At 38.4% G+C, this 20356-nt stretch overlaps 1 protein-coding gene and 1 long non-coding RNA gene across 5 annotated transcripts in view; both read left to right on the top strand.

The window, feature by feature from the left end:
• Positions 1–16644, top strand: part of ubr3 (ubiquitin protein ligase E3 component n-recognin 3) — a 46984-nt gene extending 30340 nt beyond the window's left edge. For both annotated transcript variants that reach the window (XM_032528911.1, XM_032528912.1), the window contains 9 exons: positions 1689–1794; positions 3204–3304; positions 4312–4436; positions 6385–6492; positions 6729–6854; positions 8891–9067; positions 13760–13969; positions 14166–14305; positions 14686–16644. In XM_032528911.1, coding sequence (XP_032384802.1) covers positions 1689–1794; positions 3204–3304; positions 4312–4436; positions 6385–6492; positions 6729–6854; positions 8891–9067; positions 13760–13969; positions 14166–14305; positions 14686–14803 — 1211 coding nt within the window. In that variant the 3' untranslated portion in view covers positions 14804–16644. The remainder of the gene's footprint in view (positions 1–1688; positions 1795–3203; positions 3305–4311; positions 4437–6384; positions 6493–6728; positions 6855–8890; positions 9068–13759; positions 13970–14165; positions 14306–14685) is intronic.
• Positions 16645–17462: 818 nt separating this feature from the next.
• On the top strand, positions 17463–20153 carry LOC116697653 (uncharacterized). Of its 3 annotated transcripts, none has more exons than XR_004334020.1 (3): positions 17463–17693; positions 18003–18039; positions 19890–20153. It is a non-coding gene; the product is annotated as an uncharacterized LOC116697653 (long non-coding RNA). The 3 variants fall into 3 exon arrangements; XR_004334022.1 differs by lacking the exon at positions 17463–17693 and adding an exon at positions 17705–17853 and having other exon boundaries at positions 19939–20153; XR_004334021.1 differs by lacking the exon at positions 17463–17693 and adding an exon at positions 17705–17853.
• Positions 20154–20356: the final 203 nt, after the last annotated feature.

Genomic DNA, 20356 nt, shown 5'->3' with positions numbered 1-20356 from the left:
ACATCAAAAAAAGCACCCACAACATTGAAAAAGTGACAAAACTGTCGGAAAAAGCGATAATAATGTTTCATGGTTGACGGGAAGACAACACAAGGGTTAAAGGCATGTACTTGGTGAGTGTTGGACAGATGTATTTGTATTATTTAACCCCCCTCTTTCTTTTGTGTAGTTGATATTATTTTACATGTAGACAATTTTATGATGAAAGGCCCTGAAAGGACACATGCAATTGTCAAATATTTGCAAATTAAATAAATTTAAAGGAACATATGTTAAAGTTTGGAAAGCACATTTTTAAATAATTAAATGAATGACTGTTGAATTCATACTCATAGTTGACAACTCTCACACAGAGGGCACCTCTTATTACTCTAAAATGCTTCCTCTTTTGCTTTACTATCTTCTCTTTTCCTTTGTCGCCCAGTGTCTTACAATTTTCTCAGTAGTGGAGGAAGCAGAATAACACACTTTGTTGTTTGATTTATAGCAACTTTGTAAAAGCAGACTTATTGTATCCTTTTAGAAATTGTGTTTGCATTCTACAACACCTGTGTCTTTTTGTGTAAGCTCTTCTAAGGGACTTTTAATGAAAACAAGCTATTTTACTTTAAATTGGCTTGGCAGAACAGCTGTGATCAAATATTGGACCTGAAGCTTAAATAAGCCTTTTCTATCTGTATACATTTTTCAGTTTTATGACAATAGCAGGACAAGACATCCCTGATTTTATTCACCTCTTCTCATTGAAAGGACAAATGGGATGCAGTGGACTGACACTTTGCTTTCTTCATGCTATGTCTTTATTTACCTGTAGAGGGCAGTGTTATATTATGTATTGGCAGTTCACACAATTAAAGAAGCAGAGCTGATTTATTTGAAGCACTTTTGCTGCATTACAGCACCATAATCCCCTGTAAAACAAAATCAAATAGGATTAGTGTTGCTTATTGAAAAAGGTTTAGGTTATACAGAAGGATGTTGAGTTCACCTGAAGATGCAACTGATCAGTTTAGTGCTGCTGGTTTCAAACATGGTTTATATGTGATTTAAATCTATTGCTCTTGTGCTCTTTTAATTTCTGGATTTTAGAAAACGTGGATTGAGTTCATACTCATTCATCATAATACATTGTTAAATTATTTTCTAAATTTAATTATAAAGACGAGGACCTTTCTTCACTTTGGAATATATTACATCTAAAATTACTTCCTGTCTTTAACCCATGTTGTGGTTTTCTATTAAGTAATAAATGTTGGTACTTGTAACAGGTTTGCTCTGGACAAAGACAATTGAGGTTGTGAATTGTCCTGCTATTAAAAGCCATTGTGTACACTAGAGATTGTGTGTGTGCACAGGGGGTCTCTCCTCATGTTCCATTAGTTTCACAATGAACAGGTGTGACCTGACCAAAGAGTTGCTCAAGGCTATCAAGCACTTCATTTATCCATCTGGCCTGGCCTGGCCTGGCCTGGTTTTATCAGAGGCAAACCATTAGCCTGCAGTCAGTTCAAGTCAACTGTTTTCATCATTTGATCTACACTGGTTGCTGGTGGGTTATGACAATGAACAGTGAGATAAACGGACACCTGCTGGTTTTGTTCCTGTCGGACCTTTTGGGGAACATAACAATGATGTGTTTTGTTATTTTTTTTTCTTTTTATTTATTATTATTTTTTTCTTTCTTACAGATCAGCTGTTCCATGTGCTGGCCATGCACATGCGTCTGTACAGCATTGATTCAGCCTACAACCCTTGGACTAAGCTGACTCAGGTTATACAAAGCAAAGAGGCATAGTGAGTGACTTTCTCTCTGAAGTACTTCTGCTAACAGTAAATCTATAAATATGTTCATACATTCATGAACCCCCCCCGCTGTACTTTCCTACGCACGTTTCCTTCCTCACATAAACATGCAATCAAAGGGCCACTTTAACCCCTTTCTAAACACCACCATTTCATCCTGCCCCCAACAGCTTTTTCTCCACACAAAGAGGAGCTAAAAACAGAAAAGAGACCATGCGTGGTTTCCATAGATACCAATAATTGCTGCATCTGGCAAATTACCGGGCACTCCACTGAGAGCAAAACCACCCTGTCAAATACTCTGTACTGAGATGGGAACGACTGCACCATACCAACACCACTCCAGCACGCCATTTACCAGTATTTAGTAAATCACACAAAAATGTGTTGTTGTCTTGAAACACACTGTACATACGAACATTTATTTTATGCACAAATGCGTTTGGTTGTCATGATTGATGGTGTGTGTAAAAAAAAAAAAAGAGCTACTGGCAGCACTTAACAATACAAGATGAGCATGAACAAGCTTTCCTCCCTGTTAGTGTTGTAAGACAGCTTCTACACCTGTTACTATTAAAGTGCTCACAGCCATACAGGATACTCAGAGGAGCCATTTGGTGTTTAAAAATACTTTGTTTGGGTTACGGGCGGGAGCACTGTCATTGACACCCTTAGGCAGTCAACCTGATCTAGCCCAGTTAAATAAAACAAAGAGAGATGTTTCTACATAGACGCAAAACATTGCTCTTGCCTTATTTTATTGGATGAACCAAAGAGGAATGCATGAATATTTTACATTGTGCAAATAGTTTGTATGTAGTGGTTTTAGCAGGGTTGTAAGCCCCAGCCTCTGAGGCTTCCCTCTGATGCACATTGTCAACAGAACAAGAAGACATTTAAATAGAGACTTGAAACTTGCACTCAATGTAAATATGCAACCAGGGCTACATTAAAGACATGGGTGCAGGAATGCAAGGAATGGGCTATATGCTATGTATTTGTCAAGAAATTTAAAACAATATATGTACACTGCAAGACCTTAGCTCTCATTGCCTTTTAAAGTCCTCAAGTCTGCAATACATCCCTGCCTTCATTCTCTATCTCCTCTCATCTCTCTCCTCTCTCTCTCTCCTCTCTCTCTCTCCTCTCTCTCTTCTCCTCTCTCTCTCTCTCCTACTTATTATATATATAATATATATATATATATATATTATAGTATATATATATTATATATATATATATATATATATATATATATATACACACCACACACATTAATTGGTTTTATATGATAAATCCATGGTTCTTGTTTGTTTCTCCATCACAACAGCTACTTGACATGAGGCATCTATATACAGCACCTTCTGATCAATGAAAAGCACTTTTGCATGTTTTGGCAGTGGCTTTGATGAAAAGAGACCTGAAGTGCCCATGCTGTTTCGTGATGTCCCATCCCTCCTGATTATCTTTGTGCTAACAATGCCACAGCCTCTGCGAAAAGGTACAGTTCTAGGTCTGCATCATGACACTACAAGAGAGTAGGGAGTGTCTCACTGGCTGCTCTACAAGGCTCCCCATTATCAGTAGAAATCAGGACTGAGAGCTAGAACGAAGCATTTCACATCCCTTGTCTATGCTCTTGTTGCCATTATTTGGTCGTAAGGATCAGAGAGACACGACCACAGTGATGGGAGGTTTACCCCTCTTTCGCATGAACTTTATCTGTGGCTTGTTCCTGCATCTAGTCCATGTTAGCCCTTCACCAGAAAAGGTAGCGGGACACCTAAAAACTGAAAACAGTCATGTTTAATGGGAGAAGTGTCACAGCAGGCAGATCATTTAGTTGATGACTGAATTAGGGTAACCGCTGGCAGACTTTTGACTAAAATAGGGAAGAATATAGTTAGATATCTTTTAGTGTGTTTCTCAAATCATGATTTAGAATTGATCAAGGAATGTTTTTTGTTTGTCAGATTGTTAATAAGGTGTTGGTGTTTCATAGCATGTAGCGCATCATTGTTACAGGGTCTTTTTTTTTTTTTTTTTTAGAGAAATAGAAAGGTTGAGAGGCACGAGTAGTCCCCTGAGGAGTATTTGCATTGGATTGCTATTGTCACAGTGACCAGGATAGTTGAGCTGTCAGCATTCTTTAGAACAATAAAGCAAAATTGCACTCTTTGTTGTTCTTTTTAAACCAAACTTAAATATCCTTCAGGCTACGTTTTTTCACCTGAAATGCTCTGCCGATTATCCTGCAAACTGTTCACTGAGGCTCTCCATGCCAAACTGAGAAACTAAATAGAATGCCCCGGCAGTGAATAGCTGCTAGCCCACTTGAACCGGCCGTTTCATGCTAGAAGATATTTTTAAATTCACACATTGAAGTAATGTTATGAATTAATTCTTAATTAATTAATTATTTTATATTTTATCTGTGTAAATTGTGCTTCTCCACTTCTGTTTGTTCCCATTTGGTTGATGTCAATGTCACCTTCTCTACCTCTGTAGAGCACTTTGCCTGTGTGGTGAAGATGCTGTACAACCTGCAGTTCACCCAGGCTCTGGCTGCACTTTCAACCAAGTTCAGCCCAGAAGAAAGGCAGGCATGGAGCACATCTGGAGCACTCAAGAAGGTAAAAGTGAGGTCACATCGAATTAGCCTGATTCATAATTGCATGCATGATGCTAAATTTACTTATTTTACAGTGTCAAGCATACAGTAGGTCTTTTTTCATTTTTCTTTTATCACTGTAATGTTAAGAGGCTTAAATGATAATATAGTCATGTAGTCACCTGGTGACCTCACTGATAGTGATTAATATGCTGCCTAATACCTACTTCTGTTGGATGCATATTTATTCTCTTTTATTGCTTTTTATTTCTGGGTTTGTACTTATTTATTGTTTCTGATTCGTGTATATTGCCTACGTGGTCCTTTTGATTCAGTACTAGTGGTCGACTGATAAATGTTTTTCAATGGCTTTCGGTACTCAGTATATCTCAGTTTATCCTCTATCAGTTTTTAAACAGAACCAAACTAAAGAAAAGTCAAAAAGGTCGTACTGTAAATTATATAATGGCCCAGCACTTAAGACAACATAAAACCTTTAAGTATTGCTGAAATAGTTGTGTAAAGAGAACCTTCACTGTACTTCCTTTTCTCTGTGCAGTTCCAACGCTGCTGGGTAACGTTTTCAAAGGGTGTTAAACGTCTACTTGTGTCGCCTGCTCGTTGAACCAGTTGCATCCTCTTATTGTTCCCTAGAACCAGTCTACAACAACCGTAAATCATTGTGCATTAGTATTGAGATGAATTGAGCCCCTTTCAGTTTCATTTACGTGATTTTCACAGTCGATCTTCATTATCTTGAAAAGTGTGATTGCTGGAGAGTGTTGCATTAATTGACTATCTATCTTCAGTCTATTAAATCTGTATTAGTGAGTAGCTGGCTTGAATGTAAAAAGATTGAGTGTTTCTATGCATAATGGAGGTTTGGATTAGTATCTTCCTACTACACTATCATGAACAGTAGTGCAGGCATTCACACATTCACTGCCATTAAGATGGATTTCAAATCCACAATGAGGATGGCATCCATATTTGGTGAAATGCCATTGTAAATAAACTGAAGTTGTTAAAAACAATGCAGTCTGAACAAAGATCCAAATCTATGGAAGGAAATCCATAGACTTGAAATTCCTCCCCTATAAATCTATGACAAAGGACAGCAGACGAGATAAAGGCTGCTGTTTTATATTCTACCACCTTCAACTTGATAAATGCATGCAGCTTTTTCCCGATCTACAAAATACTAGCTAAACCAGTTGAATTTCTTATCAGAACACACATTCAGTAATGTCTTTACCACTTATCAGATGTTATATTGTAAGGAAAGAATTATTGTTTTCTGCTTATTCTGCATAAGTCATTATATTTTACAGTGCAGTACATTTTATACCTACTGTAGGAGGAGGACTACAGTGGCAAGAAGGGAAGCTTTCTGATATGCGGCATTCATATATTTGGAAAATGACGATAGATTTATAATACCATGAATATTTTAATTCTTTTTATGTTTTTCTCCCTGGCTAAGGGTCATTTGATTGTCTTATCAATTTCTGAATGCCTATAGGCTATGAAACATGTTCTCTGAAAGAAACAGCGCGTATCCATCTGTGAAATCATTCAGTGGGATGACTAAAGAATAACTGTCTAATGAGTCACACAAGCCTTCCGGGATGAAGGGCTAATTTAGAGTGTTGAAGACACCTATTTGTCATGGCTTTATCAGTTGGAGTTCATGTTAATACCTAGTTTTACAGGTGTACCAGAATGTTACCATCCTTCTTTCCTATTAAAATACAATGGCTTTTATAAACATGGATAAGCCTTGGGAGGGACTGCAACAACATTTCAGTAGCTAAAAAATACTTTGGTTTAATGTTTTTCCCCTCAATTCAGCTTGAACGGGCAATTAATTGACTGACGCTGATCAGGGGAAATTATAGGCTAGATTTAGTGTAAATCTTGGTCTTTTAATGTTTTATTACCTTTGTCAACATTTTGATTTTCTGCCACAGAATGCTGCAAATGCTGAGACATCTTTTGAAGCGCTGCTAAGTCACGTTATCAGTGAGCTCTCGAAGGGCAACAGTATCTACAAGGCGAACGCTGAAGAAACATTAATGGTGAGGCACTAACATGACTGTTTAGCACTTCGGCCTCCAGGAGAGTGCTATCTTCACCCTCAGTCTTGTCTTTGCTGTGGTCCTTTTCATTTTCTTTTAAACAATGAATTGGCCATTACAGTGAGAGACAGTGATCTAATATCTCCACTAATCTCCAGTGGAGTTATACATCACAGTGTTATCAGCAAGCCGTTGGCTGGTTATTGATCTAGTGTTACTGTTGTTTCCCTCTCCAGCTGATCTCCAGTGTGTGGTCTCCACAATCTATTGAGTTTAGCCTTCAACAGTTCTGCCTGCCCTTCCTGCGTCTCTCCTGCCTCCTGCAGCATCATCTCTACGGAGACAACCTAACTAGCTGTCTGGTATGTTTTATCATAAATGTCATCATACCTGCTGAAGCTACCTTACCCTTGTAGCCCTACATGATCAATATTTCTGTTCATCTGAGCTTGTCTACAATTGTTGTTAAATTTCTCATGATGATGACATGAAACCAGCATGATTGATGTCCCAATACAAGACACATGAGGCGTTTCAGACAAGTGAAAAAATGAAGGTTAAAAAATAAAGCAAACGCTGTGCCAGTGCCAACAACTGTAGTACCATTAATGGCAGGCTCCAAAAGCAAGTCAGTCTCCATTAGTCTTGCTTTGCCAGACCCCCTCCAAAGTGCGCTGAAGGAGGGTCTACTCCACATAGCATTCAGGGATTGGAGGAAAACGTGCTCTGGTTAAAATGCATTTCTGAAGCGTCAGCTAGCTGTGTCAATTTACCCCGCAGAGACCTGAGGAGCAGTCAACAATAGTCTTCATAAATTCACAAAATTTAAAATTCCAATATAAAGAAAGCGGAACGAGATGGAAAATACATGCATCTGGCGGAATTCCCTGCAGCACCAGAGCAATCCCGGAAGTAGATTGTGAAGGATATAGACTAATCCCTGTAGACAACCCATGTTTAAAGCCCAACTTTACAGCAGAAATAAACATGTTTACATCTTGGTACAAAAAATGATTTTGGTCTCTATTGCTAATTACTTTCAAAAAACGAAAGTTCATTTGATTTTAATGATAACTGTGATGGGTAAATTGATTGTATATTTCACCTGTTTAAATTATATAAAGGCTTAAAGATATGCATAAGTAAAGGGATGCTTTGCTGATTTCAATTGAGATCTGTGTCATCTTTGTGTGGGCAGTGTGTTTAGATGAAAGGCGAGTGCCTAACCCTCGTGGCGCCAGTGCATGTAGCTCGGAGCAACCATGCATGGCCAGCAAACCACTCATCTTATCACACTGGCCACACTGCCATGACACAGTTGGATTTTAATCAAAATATATCTTTAAGAGTGGCCCTTTTTGAGTGACAGGTGGGTGTAGTCACAGGTGGCTGGCATAGACTGTAGGCTTCCTTCAGCCCACCTCAGCTCTTCCACACTTTACCTTTTTGCCCATTTTTGGATTAGCTGGTAGCAGGTGGTGTCAAGATGGTGACTGCCCAAGCCACCCACTTTGAGCTACAGTTTTGTTCTTCAGAAACCAATGGCTGACGTCATGGGGCCAGTTGTTCAAAACATTTAATCTGGATCAAAATGATTTGGAAATCCCATTTTTTGCTATTCAGGATCAGGTCCGTCTTACTTTTATGCCGGTTTTTCAAAGCAGCATGCGATTGGATCACCCTCATCCAGATACACAGTTTTCAAGATTACGAAATACGGATTAGCAGTGCTCTAAATAGGACAACATATCACAATGTGGGCTACCAGCTATGTCAAGAACAGGTAGAAGAGCCAACATGGGGTCATTGTAAGTATTTCTTATTTTGAGAGAAAACACAAAAATAACAAACATCCACTTCCATTCAAAATATCTTTTGACCCCTCATCTGAACAACTAAAAAACAAATCTACATTAACAAATACATTGTGGATATTTTGAAAACGTCTTTAAAAAAAAAAAGAAGGTCATTTTTATTTTACTTTTACTTTACGATACTGAACATCTTAATTGGTAGCCTAAGTCTACTTTATCACTGTTACGGTTACACAAGTCAAGTGCAAAATATAAATAAAAGTACATACACTAAATGATACAAATGTATTATTTGACCAATTTTTAAAGTTTTACCTCATGGAATCCACCTTGAAATCCTACCCCCAGTTGGGATCAGGATAATCCTGTTTTGTTTTTTTGGATCAAAATTATCCATATCCTACCGACAGGTAGCTTACCTTTGAGCAACTGGCCGGAGATTACTCCATATTTTGTACAGTCTATGGTTTCAGCACATTGGTAGACTAGAGTTTGGATTCTTTGATTTCCTATAAGGCACAGGTGTTGGTGAAACCAACAAGAGCAACCTCATCTGCTGTTGTCTTTTGTTTGTGTGTTCTCAGGAGGAGGAGGAGTTCTCGTCCTTGGCTGTGTGTTTGGGGCTCTTATCCTCCGCCCCGCCCTCCAACACTGTGCACAGTGCCTCATGTCTGAAGTGGGCAGTCAGTACCTTTGACTTGGTGTCACAGTGGTGCACTGAGGTCACAGGGCTCTTTCAGATGCAAGCTGAGCAATCACTGGTATGTGTGTGAATTTCAGACCAGATGATTTACGTATATATATTATGACCGTGCTATAACAAAAGACAGCAAGTATATACCAGTAAAGTCACATGTGAATGAGACGTCGAAAAAAACGTTTGAAGATTTTTTTAAAAAAAAGTTTTTTTTAAATTTTAAGTCTTATTTAGCAGTTAGTATGTCCATGTGTTCTTTTATTTAAATTGTAAATCTTTTTTTTTAAGATTATTTTTTGGGCATTAGGCCTTTATTTCCACAGGACGGATGAAGACATGAAAGGGGAGAGAAAGGGGGAACAGGTCAGAGTCAAACCCGCGGCCGCTGTTTCAAGGAGTGAACCTCTGTATATGTGTGCCTGCTCAATCAATTCAGTATGACTATAGTAGTTATGCCTCTTTAACAAACTAAAGCTAATTCCCAGTGTATTTCATTGTGCAGCATAGGTTAAATTCAGAAAATATCAGTATAATGAGAAATTGAGCTTTAATTGGCTTTGGAGTTTCAAAGGAATAGTTTGAATACTCTTCATTACATATGCAAACCATGTATTTTGAACTTGATGTCCTATAAACTACTCATGAAACTAAAGTGCTATTGACACTTAGAAATTAGTTTTAACCTTGGTTGACAATGTCCTCAGCTGTTAGTCTCTGATGAGAGTGAATGCATAACTAGCCATGTGCCTTATGCCCTTGGCATTCAGCATTGCACTAACATTGGATTCTGTACATCATTTGGTGAAAACATAGTGTCTTGCATGTCAATTTAGGTTGCTAATACTTAGAAGGACATTATTTATAACATTTCAGAGCCAAAAGAAGTCAATAAAAACTAGGAAAGCTGAGACTTGGGGAATTATTTTAAGTTTAGTGCAGGCTGACAACAAGTCTGTCTTTAGTCTTTATTTTTTTTACTCAAGAAATGTTTTTTGTGAGGAGTTAGTCTTTTTACTAAAGAGTTTTGGGTAGAGCAGGGAAGAGTTTGAGGACAAATTATACTATTGACTCTAGGCAAGGCAGCTTTATTTGTATAGCACATTTCAGCAACAAGGCAATTCAAAGTGCTTTATACAAAAACAGTTAAAAAATAAAAACAGATAAAACACAATAATAAAAGTTACAGTGCAGTATAAGAAATTAAACATTAAAGAAATGAACAACCATTTAAAGAAAGGCAACATCAAAAAGAAACGTCTTTAGACTTGATTTAAAAGAACTGAGAGTAGCAGCGGATTTGCAGTTTTCTGGAAGTTTGTTCCAGATATGAGGAGCATAGAAACTGAACGCTGCTTCCCCAGTTGAGTTCTGACTCTGGGGACAGAAAGCAGACCTGTCCCAGATGACCTGAGAGGTCTGGGTGGTTCATAGTGCAGTAGCAGACAAGAAATGTATTTTTGGCCCTAAACTGTTTATTGATTTATAAACTAACAAAAGTACTTTGAAATCAATTCTTTGAGGCACAGGAAGCCAGTGTAAGGACTTCAGAACTGGAGTGATGTGATCCACTTTCTTGGCCTTAGTGAGCACTCGAGCAGCAGCGTTCTGAATCAGCTGCAGCTGTCTGATTGATTTTTTTTTTTTTTAGGGAGACCTTTAAAGACACCGTTACAGTAGTCAAGTCTAATGAAGATGGAAGCATGGACAAGCTTTTCCAAATCCTGTTGACACATAAGTCCTTTAACCCTTGATATATTCTTAAGGTGATAATAGGCTGACTTTGTAATTGTCTTAAAGCTTCAGTAGGTAACTTTTGTAAAAATGTATTTTTTACATATTTGTTAAAACTGTCACTATGTCCTGACAGTAGAATATGAGACAGATAATCTGTGAAAAAAATCAAGCTCCTGTGGCTCCTCTCTGTCCTCTTACTGCCACTAGCAGAAATACACCGCTCCCGGTCAGAAACAGCCAATCAGAGCAAGGAGGACTGTCTTAGCAGTGTCAATCACTCTGTGTACGCGCCGCTCATACCCCTCCCCGCACAGCGCGTGCCGTGTTCAAGCTCAAGATTGCCAGTGTGCTGCAGTTGTGCTAATCGCGGAGAAATAACTTTTCAGGAAAACTGCCAATTTCTCGAGTGACACCTGCTCAGAAAACAAAGACGGGCAAACAGAAGAAGACCGATGACAAAAAGCGAGCTTAAGAATTAAACCGAGCCCGAAATAAAGCGAGGGTCAACATCGAAGCGGCTTTTCAGAGGTGGAGGAAGCTATGCCTCCTAGAAGGATTCAACACGGATTCAGAGCTAGCGTTAGCCACATTTCTGCTTGACATGTAAGTATCCCTGCTTGATTTATTTCATTTTTTAAGAACTACACAACTAAGATATCGATGGTTACAGTACACTTTCAGTACACTGGTGATAGCGCAAATCTCAGTTTACTCTGTAGCTTGTTGCTAAGTCTAACAGTTAGCTTGTTAGCTTGTGGCACAGCAGGAATGTTGTAGCAGGTGAAGATTAACTTTACTTGCTAACTCCTTCACCCTCCGTATAAGCAATATTGTTTCGATACCTACAATTAGTAAGCCAAAATGTTTTTTTGTCAATCACAACAAATGTAGCTATGGTTAAACAACTTTAATTGTGCGCTGTCCCTGTCGAAGTTTGGCAATGCAGAATTCTACTTTTGATTATTTTTAAACACGTTTTCTTCCCCCTCAGGATGTAATTTGCAAATCAAATGTCTGACACAAATTCTTTGTGCTCCTTCAACAGGTCAGACATGGCCCCAGACACAGAGGCACGTGAAGGAATCGTCTTCAGTCCAAATCAAAATGTTCAGTATTTCCTTGTGCAGGAGTACTTTTCTGAAAAAGCTGATTTATTTTACCCATATGCAAAATAAAACCAAAGACATATTTCTAAGATGTTATTCCTTGGCTTATTGAGCTTTCTCACTGATTCATCACTCCTACTGAAAGTTTAGATCCAAAAGGTAATTCAGTAATGTATTGTGTAAAGTGCTACTTTTGTTGTCACAAATGAGCGATTACATAAAAAATCATTTTAAACCCTTTCATTGAAAAAATTTACAAAACTTTTAATAGAAATATTTTAAATAAGCAATTTTTTTATATAAGCTATACCCTACTCAGAGTAAATCCCCTGTATTGTCCATGAGGATGTGGAAAGCATCGGTGGCCCTGCTTACTAGCCTGCGCGTTCACGGCAGGCCCCGCTGTGGAGGGGGGGCTGTAGCGCAGCAGAGAGCAAGGGGGAGGGACCTGTAAGGTGTGCTCGTTCAAATTTTTAGGCTAAGTCCACGTTTTCTCAGAACTCCCTACTGCAGCTTTAATGTGACTGTTGAAATTTAAGTCAGAGTCATGGACTACACCAAGATTTCTGGCTTTATCTGTTGTTTTTAACATTGTTGTTTGAAGCTGAGCACTTACTTTTATTCGTTCCTCTTTTGCTCCAAAAACAACCACCTCAGTTTTTCCTTCATTCAATTTCAGAAAGTCCTGGCACATTCAGCTGTTAATTTGTTAAATGCACTTAGTCAGTTTTTGTATTGGACTATAGTCCCCTGGCGATAAGGTTATGCAAATTTGTGTGTTGTCCGCATAACTATGGTAACTTATTTTGTTGTTTTCAATAATCTGAGCCAGTGGAAGCATGTAGATGTTAAACAGAAGAGGCCCCAGAATGGAGCCGTGGGGAACTCCGCACATCATATTTGTATGCTCAGATGCATAATTACCTATTGACACAAAGTAGTCACTTTACTTTAAGTAGGATTCAAACCAGCTTAGTACTGATCCAGAATGGCCAACCCAGTTTTCCATTCAGTCTAGTAATATGTCATGGTCGACCTTGTCAAATCCAGCACTAAGATCAAGTAATACTAAGACTGAAATTTTGCCACTATCTGTATTAAGGTGGATGTAATTAAAGACTGACCAGAGCCGACTCACTCAGTGCTGTGGTGTGGTCGGAAACCCGACTGAAAGGTATCAAAACCATTGTTTAGTGACAAGAAATGGTTGAGTTGTTGAAAAAACGCTTTTTCCAATAATTTTACTTAAAAATGGAAGGTTTGATATTGGCTTATAGTTGCTCATTAGTGACGTGTCTAGATTTTTCTTTTTTAAGAGTGGCTTGGTTACTGCAATTTTCAGGGCCTGTGGGAAGATACCTGAAAAACCTGTGTTCACAATCTGTAGAAGATCAGAAGCCTAACACCTGTTTGTAGAATATAAAGGCAACAGGAGAAGGTTTTCAGTTGTTGTATAATGTCCTCCAGGTTTTTATGGTTGATCGTATGAAATTCTGTCTTATTGGTACTAGTTTTGCTTGAACACTGTGACAACACATATCCTGTACTTGATATGGAGGCACTGACTGTTTGTCTTCTTCTTCAAAGACAAAATTCAGAAGATTAGACAAAGTCATTGCAGGCCTTAGTAGATAAAAGTTTAGATGCTACTGGTACTGGAGGGTTTGTTAACCTATGAACAGTAGCAAACAAAGCACATGAATTATTATTGTTTCTAGCAATAATGTCAGAGAAGAAGGACCTCCTTGCATTCCTCAGTTCCAAATTATCAATGTGAAGTCTCTCTTTACAGGTGTTATAATGGACCAGGAGATTTGTTTTTTGACACCTGTGTGACTATTGTGGGTGACTATAGTGCATTTATGGACTGATTTTAGTACATTTTACATATTTCTGTCTTTCTTCTCCTTTTGAAGACCTTGCTTCTCCAGGAACCTCAGTGGGCTTCCCCCCGCCTTCTCCAGCTACCTGACAACTACAATATCATCTTCCAGTACTATCACAGGAAGGCCTGCACTGCCTGCAAAAAGGTGCCAAAAGACCCCGCACTCTGCCTTGTTTGTGGCGCCTTTGTCTGTCTCAAAGGCGTGTGCTGCAAACAGCAGGGTATCTGTGAATGTGTTTTGGTAAGTTTCTCAGTGCTTCAAAAGCAGGACCATAATGTAATTTATAGTTCTTATATTTTTTTATTATTACACATGAGGGCCAACAACCTAATTTAGAGCAAAAGTAATAATTGTAGCCCCTTATTGCAAGCAGAATGTGCATAGCTGGATGACAGTGTTAGGATCATTAGTAAATCAATTTTTTTTGTTTTGACAGCACTCCCAACATTGTGGCGCAGCTACAGGCATCTTTCTACTGATAAATGCCTCAGTCATCATCATCATCCGTGGACATCGTTTCTGTCTGTGGGGTTCTGTTTACCTTGATGCCCACGGAGAGGAGGATCGCGATTTACGGTACGGCCCATCACTCACTGACTCACTCACTCACTCACTCACTCACACAGTTATAAATGCCACACAGTGTTATGCAGTTAACTTTATACAATTAAAACATTTTAACACTCATGTGCTGTGTCCCAGTTCCATTATACATACTATGCAGTAAATATACTGATTGTCATAGTATACTATTTTTGCAAGTAGTGGAGATTAAATACTAACAATAACATGGATGTACAATAACAAAAATATTTACTGAATACTTTTTTTTTAGTACATGTAAGCCTTTAGGATCTAGTATGAAAATGGGACTCAAGTTTGTTTTTAAAAATGTGTTGCTGGAGAGAAAACAAACACAGCTCTCACACTTGTTTTCCCCTGTGGCTTTTCTCTAGCCGTGGCAAGCCTCTCTTCTTATGTGAAGAGAGGTATCGAGTGTTGGAGCAACAGTGGGTTTCACACACCTTTGATCACATCAATAAGCGTTGGGGGCCTCACTATAATGGACTCTAAGATCTTCCAAAGTCCACTGAAAACACCAACCCGAGACGGAGAAGATTCCTTTTTTTCTGGCTCATGTGTCTGCCTCCAATAAAATAATCGGGAACTCATAACATGATAAACACAAACATCCCCGTGAGGGTATTGCTGCCACAGCCTTGGTTATGTGAAGTTTGGTGTACAATCATGCCTAAAGATTAACACGTGTGTGTGTGTTTAAGTGATTTATTGTGTGGTTTTCAATAGGGAAAAACCGAATTTGGTAAGATCAAAGTAAAAAGCACAACTTTGCCCAGAAATTCAATTGGTGTAGAACAGGTTTTTGAAGCCTGTCATATTTATTTGGGTTAACAATATATATTATATCTCAAATGTTGAATGTCCCTGCTAAGTTTGATTACTATTTGCACCATTTCCGATGATGTTGATGCATATCCCTTTTATTTATCCAAATGTGCTCTGCTGTGCTGGCATGAGTTTCAAGCTCCTGATGAGTGTAGCGGTGATATTGCAATGTGCACTCGATGTCTGCTGACATGTGAGGGTAGGCAGGACAAGACCACCCATCAACACACTAGAGTTTTTTTGCAGACACGCAAAGGCTCTTTTTAATGGGTCTAGTTGCAATCCATCCTCAGGAATTTGTTTTTGCTGTTTAAAATGTTTTAGATATTTAAATAAATGCTGCTGCTCATGGTTCAAGTACGTAATTTTAACTTTTGTGACAAGTTCTTTTTTCCATGGTTGTGCTTTGAGTTTATGGTAGATGGCTTGGAATGTTAAATCAAACTCACTTTGTTCAATGAGGTATGCGGTCACCTCATTACGCTCGCTACAGTTATTGTAGTCCTGCCCTAACGCATAGAGCTTCTTGTTTCTGGTTGGTTCTGAAGAAAGCTAATGCTAACTCTAACAGCTAAAGCTACAACCGGGTCATTGTCATCGCTCTACAGAAACCTGAAGTCAAACAGAATTTAAAGTAGCATACATTTTTTTTAAAAATGTCATTGCACAGATATGGTGTCCTGCTGCACGGGAAAAACTGAACACTATATGAAAGCAGAAATATTATTTTCGTTCTGTCAAAGGTTTCTCTCAAAATATGAAACTCTTTTAAATTCAATGAAATGTGAGTTGCTTTTGAGAAGGAATGTCAATACTCCTGATGTGTTTGTGCTGTCAGAATTTTTTTTTCTTTTTACGCTTTAGATTGTCTACTGCCGAGTCCTAACTGCAGTACAGAACATTTATTGTGATGACTATCCCTAACTCATGCATCATCCAGTTGTGATTAATAGTTGCATTCCAGCATAACAATATTATCAGACTTGAGTATCCGTTATACACTGTGCATGACATCCTTTAAGCCACCATTATTTAAGTGTCTTAGCTACTTCATTTTCTGATTATCATCTTTCTTTTTTCTGGTAGAGAGGAAATGTATCCAGTCGTGCCTGCAAGATAAATGTTTTTGAGTGACACTGCTGATATCCCTGACACCTGGCTTTAGAATTCTGGGCCACATCGTGTTGCATCAAGGAATTTTTAAAGGAACAAGTTAACACTTGAAAAACCTTTCTCTTGAATTCATGCATGCTGCTTTTCTGTTTACCAAGTTTCTCCTCTCTTCTTTGTTTTACAGTACCCACATTGTAAATGACCGCGAGCAAATAGCCAATGAGTAATGGGTGTAAATTGTAACTGAAAGCTCTTGTGTGTTCTGAGGAGAGAATACAGTACATTACTGTTGGTGCTGACTCAAACTTTCTGAGTTTGACCAGAAAGTATGACTTGGACATTTAATGCAAAATGTAACATATGTCAATAAAATATAAACACACTGATTTGTGTCCTTAAATTGTTTTTGTTTTTTTGGGTTTTGTTTTGCTAGTTTTTGAGCACTACAAAGAATGCTATTCTTTACTCCTTATGTACACTGTATGAGAGCAGTATTCTCTCAAAGTCATAGTTGCTTTTGTCAGATATCAAAACCACTCCTCTACCGGTGCTGTCAGAAAAAGCAGATACTGTCATTTTGTATTTAAACATGACCATAATTTCTAGCAGGTGTAAATTAAGTAATTTCCAAGAGACATGAGTGCTAGAGAGACAAGAGGAAAAACAAGGTTTCATGCCACTGCTATCATCTCAGCTCCACAAAGCTCAAATATTATTTTCTCTAATGACCTTTCTCCGGTCTCGGTCCACTGGTGTGAACTGTAGTGAGGAAATGTTGCTGGTAAGAGACATCAAAACTGTGACCGCCAGGGGTCTCAGTTCACTGGAGCTCATCAGATCATCATGTCCACAGACCAGTCCTATGACCTTTTTTTTTTTTTTGAATAAATGAATACCGTGACAATACAAGAATACAGCTTGTGTGAAAAGCTGCTAAATATTTTCAATATGCAGCTGAGCAGAAGCATCCGTACTGAGCTATATCTGTGTGACATTTGTAAATGGGTTGGTTGCTAGTTGTATGTAATAAAATAAAAATAATAAAACTCAAGTAAATGTATCATACAATTGCACACATACATGTATGCTGTATTGGGGATTTCTGTATACTGTTATCCAACTTGTCCACTTCCCTTTTCAGAGTACCAAGAACTTTCATTGCCATGTGACTGAGCCCTTTGAGGATAATTGGGTTGAAGTTTCATAAACACGGGAGGCCCTCTGGTTAATGACCAATGGCCGCACAAATCGTCTCTTTTCTGCCAATTAGGCAAAAAGAAGAAAAAAAATAGTGTGGGCCAGCGGAGGAATTTTATCCGGGTAAAACCGCCGAGAATGTGCGACAAGCTTCACGCGGAGAGATGATGGCGTTAGAGGCGGTGGTGTCGCGAGCATGGACATTTCCTCATTGACCTTATCTTCCCTTGAACTGCCACGTGTCCAGGTAGGTATACTGCCGCCTCAAAGACCATGAATATACAATTGAAGGTGATATAGGTCAGTTTAGCGCTTCCGGTCAGCAGGACAACACACTCAGTCTATACTCTTAATAATTAAAACCCTCCACTGAGTAAACGGGTGTGTCGGATTTGTTACTATGGACGGTAAGGTGCACACAGAATTGTTAAAGTACTAGGCTTGTTGTAAAGTTTGTCTAAAACTGTCAACAGTGTTGGCTGTGTTTATCCCGACACACAGAGATGGATACAAGACAGTAATCAGCTGATGTCTAAAAAACTTTACTGTTTTGCAGATTTTAGAGATGGAAATACAGAGGCTGCAAACTCAAGGTAGGACTCGTGTCACACTGTCATCTTGTATGGCTTATAGTAATTCTGGTACTACTTCACTTACTGTAAAGGCTTTACGTTGTGAAATAATGGCATATAGGCTCCTGTGGTGTTAATTGAAAGTAGGTATAAAATGCTTTGTTGGTAACGAGTAACTGAAAAGATAGGAAAATTAAAAAAGGCATACAAATGCGTAAACGAGTAGGCCTGCATTTGTTTTAGAGGGTCACAAACTCATGACCATTTCAAAAAGAAAAATCCTTTTTTTGGGGGGGGGCTCAGTTTTCAGTACAGTTTAATTTAATGAGCAAAACTTTTACAACGATATACTCCGCCAGTAACATTGGCCTCAAAACCTTGGGTAGCACACAAATGAAAACTGCTGTATGGTAATACATTAGTCTACATAATACTGCTTAAAACAGTTTACAATAGTCATTCTGTCAGGACAATTAGCAATGAAAAAATGAGTGCAATGATGTAGTGTACAACTTACTTTAAATGCTGTTGTGTAAAAACAGTTTACAGTCAGATTTTACAGAAAGCACTACAGTTATAAAGGCAAAATTATGTATTTTACTGCATTGGTTTAGTTTTTCTGTTCAATATCAACCAAGACATGACATCAAACAATAAATATTTCAAACACAGGTTTAATCATCTCAAATCCAGAAAGCTACAGTGATGATGTAATTCTGGAAAACATACTATGAAACCACAATTTACATGACCACAGCAAACACTCAATACAGTGCAATTTAGAATATACTTCAGTGGTGGTTAATAATAATCTTGAAATCACCAAGGAAGGAAGGCTGTTACATTAAGAATAAGTGATCTTAATCAGTGATCTTTGTAATAAACATTGAAACCATAAGCTACTATGAGGTGGTGTTTACTTTAGAGTTTTAATTAGAGGTAACAAGAAGTTATATGGGCTCTTTGCATTGAAAGTTTTACACTTTGAAAGTATGTTTGTTGACAAAAATAGACTTTATTCTTTGAACATGATTGAGTTTGTGCAACTTTATTCAACTATATCACTGTATAACAGTCAGTTTTGTTTCATTTACACAAACAGTGTTGCAGTGCACAGTGTTCACCACATTATACTGTAACACATTCGCTGCTGGAACAGCTGTGATATTTGTGGTTAGATGACAGAGATTCCTTCTTGTTCAGTGTTTTTAGATGGATTAGATTAACGTTGATATTGGCTTCTTCTTCATTAGTTTAATGTTTAGTGTTTCCAAAATTGCCACTTGGAGATTATTAATTAGGAAGTGGGACTGCTGAGATTTGGGGGTTAAACTACAAAAGAAAAAGGTGTTGTGTGAGGTTTTGGTTGTCCAGGGTGAGAACAAGTACACCGTGCTTTCAGCCTGGCTCGTGGCTAGTGGAGGTTTACCGCAAAGCCTCTTCATATCCCCTTAAAAGGGATTATAGTCCAGAGTTTTTTCTCTCCACAGATTTACCAAAGGGTTTACCAAGTGAAGTTCCCGCAAGGCTTTACCAGAGAGGGTGGGATTGTGTGAGTTTGATGGAAGCAGAAAATTAGATTACTCACTCTCACTTTCCACTGTTTCTGGTGATAAAGATGGTCCCTCTGCTGCAGCTGTTCACATCATCTAAAGCTGTTACCACCTCCAACCATCACTGAAACTTGGAATTATGCAGATGCACCGTAAATGCAAATGCTGGGGGGCATACTATTTAGCTCAAGAGGCATCTGCACGTACTATTATCACAAAGCAGCACGTAACACATAACCCAGTTTTACATAAATCCTTGGGATTTTGATGTGTAGTTTGATGATGTTGGAGTTTTTTTTTTTTTTTTTACTATTTCAGTGTGTCAGAGAGAAGCTCTTGATTACCAGATACAATGTTCCTTTTTCAGGTATGCTGAAAGTACGGTAAACAAAGGGTAACCTGAGCGCTGCGGCACCACTGGTGTCCTGTTTCTAAAGCAGCAGTGATGAGTCTCATGTCCATTGCAAAGAACAGCATTTGGGTTTTATCTTTGTTTTGTGACAAAAAGGCAAAGCTTGTCTTTGTGGATGGCAACAAAAGTTAAGTGAATCTGATTCAACTTTAAATAAACAAGAGTGCTTTCATGCTAGCAAGGCTGTCAAGACTCAGGTTAGCAAACCCACCATTAAAACTAAATTTAAAACAAAATGATGCCTGTCTTGCTCTCAGGTTTAGTGTTTCCCGATACTATGTCTCACTCTGACATCTCTCCTTTAGTGCAGGTATAGGTACTGAGCATGTGTGTGTAATTCAGGCCTGTGTGTAATGTCTGTAATAACAGAGTG

This window comes from Etheostoma spectabile, chromosome 11 (assembly GCF_008692095.1).
Source record: "Etheostoma spectabile isolate EspeVRDwgs_2016 chromosome 11, UIUC_Espe_1.0, whole genome shotgun sequence".
NCBI lineage: Eukaryota > Metazoa > Chordata > Actinopteri > Perciformes > Percidae > Etheostoma > Etheostoma spectabile.
This window is presented reverse-complemented; position numbering and strand designations above follow the sequence as displayed.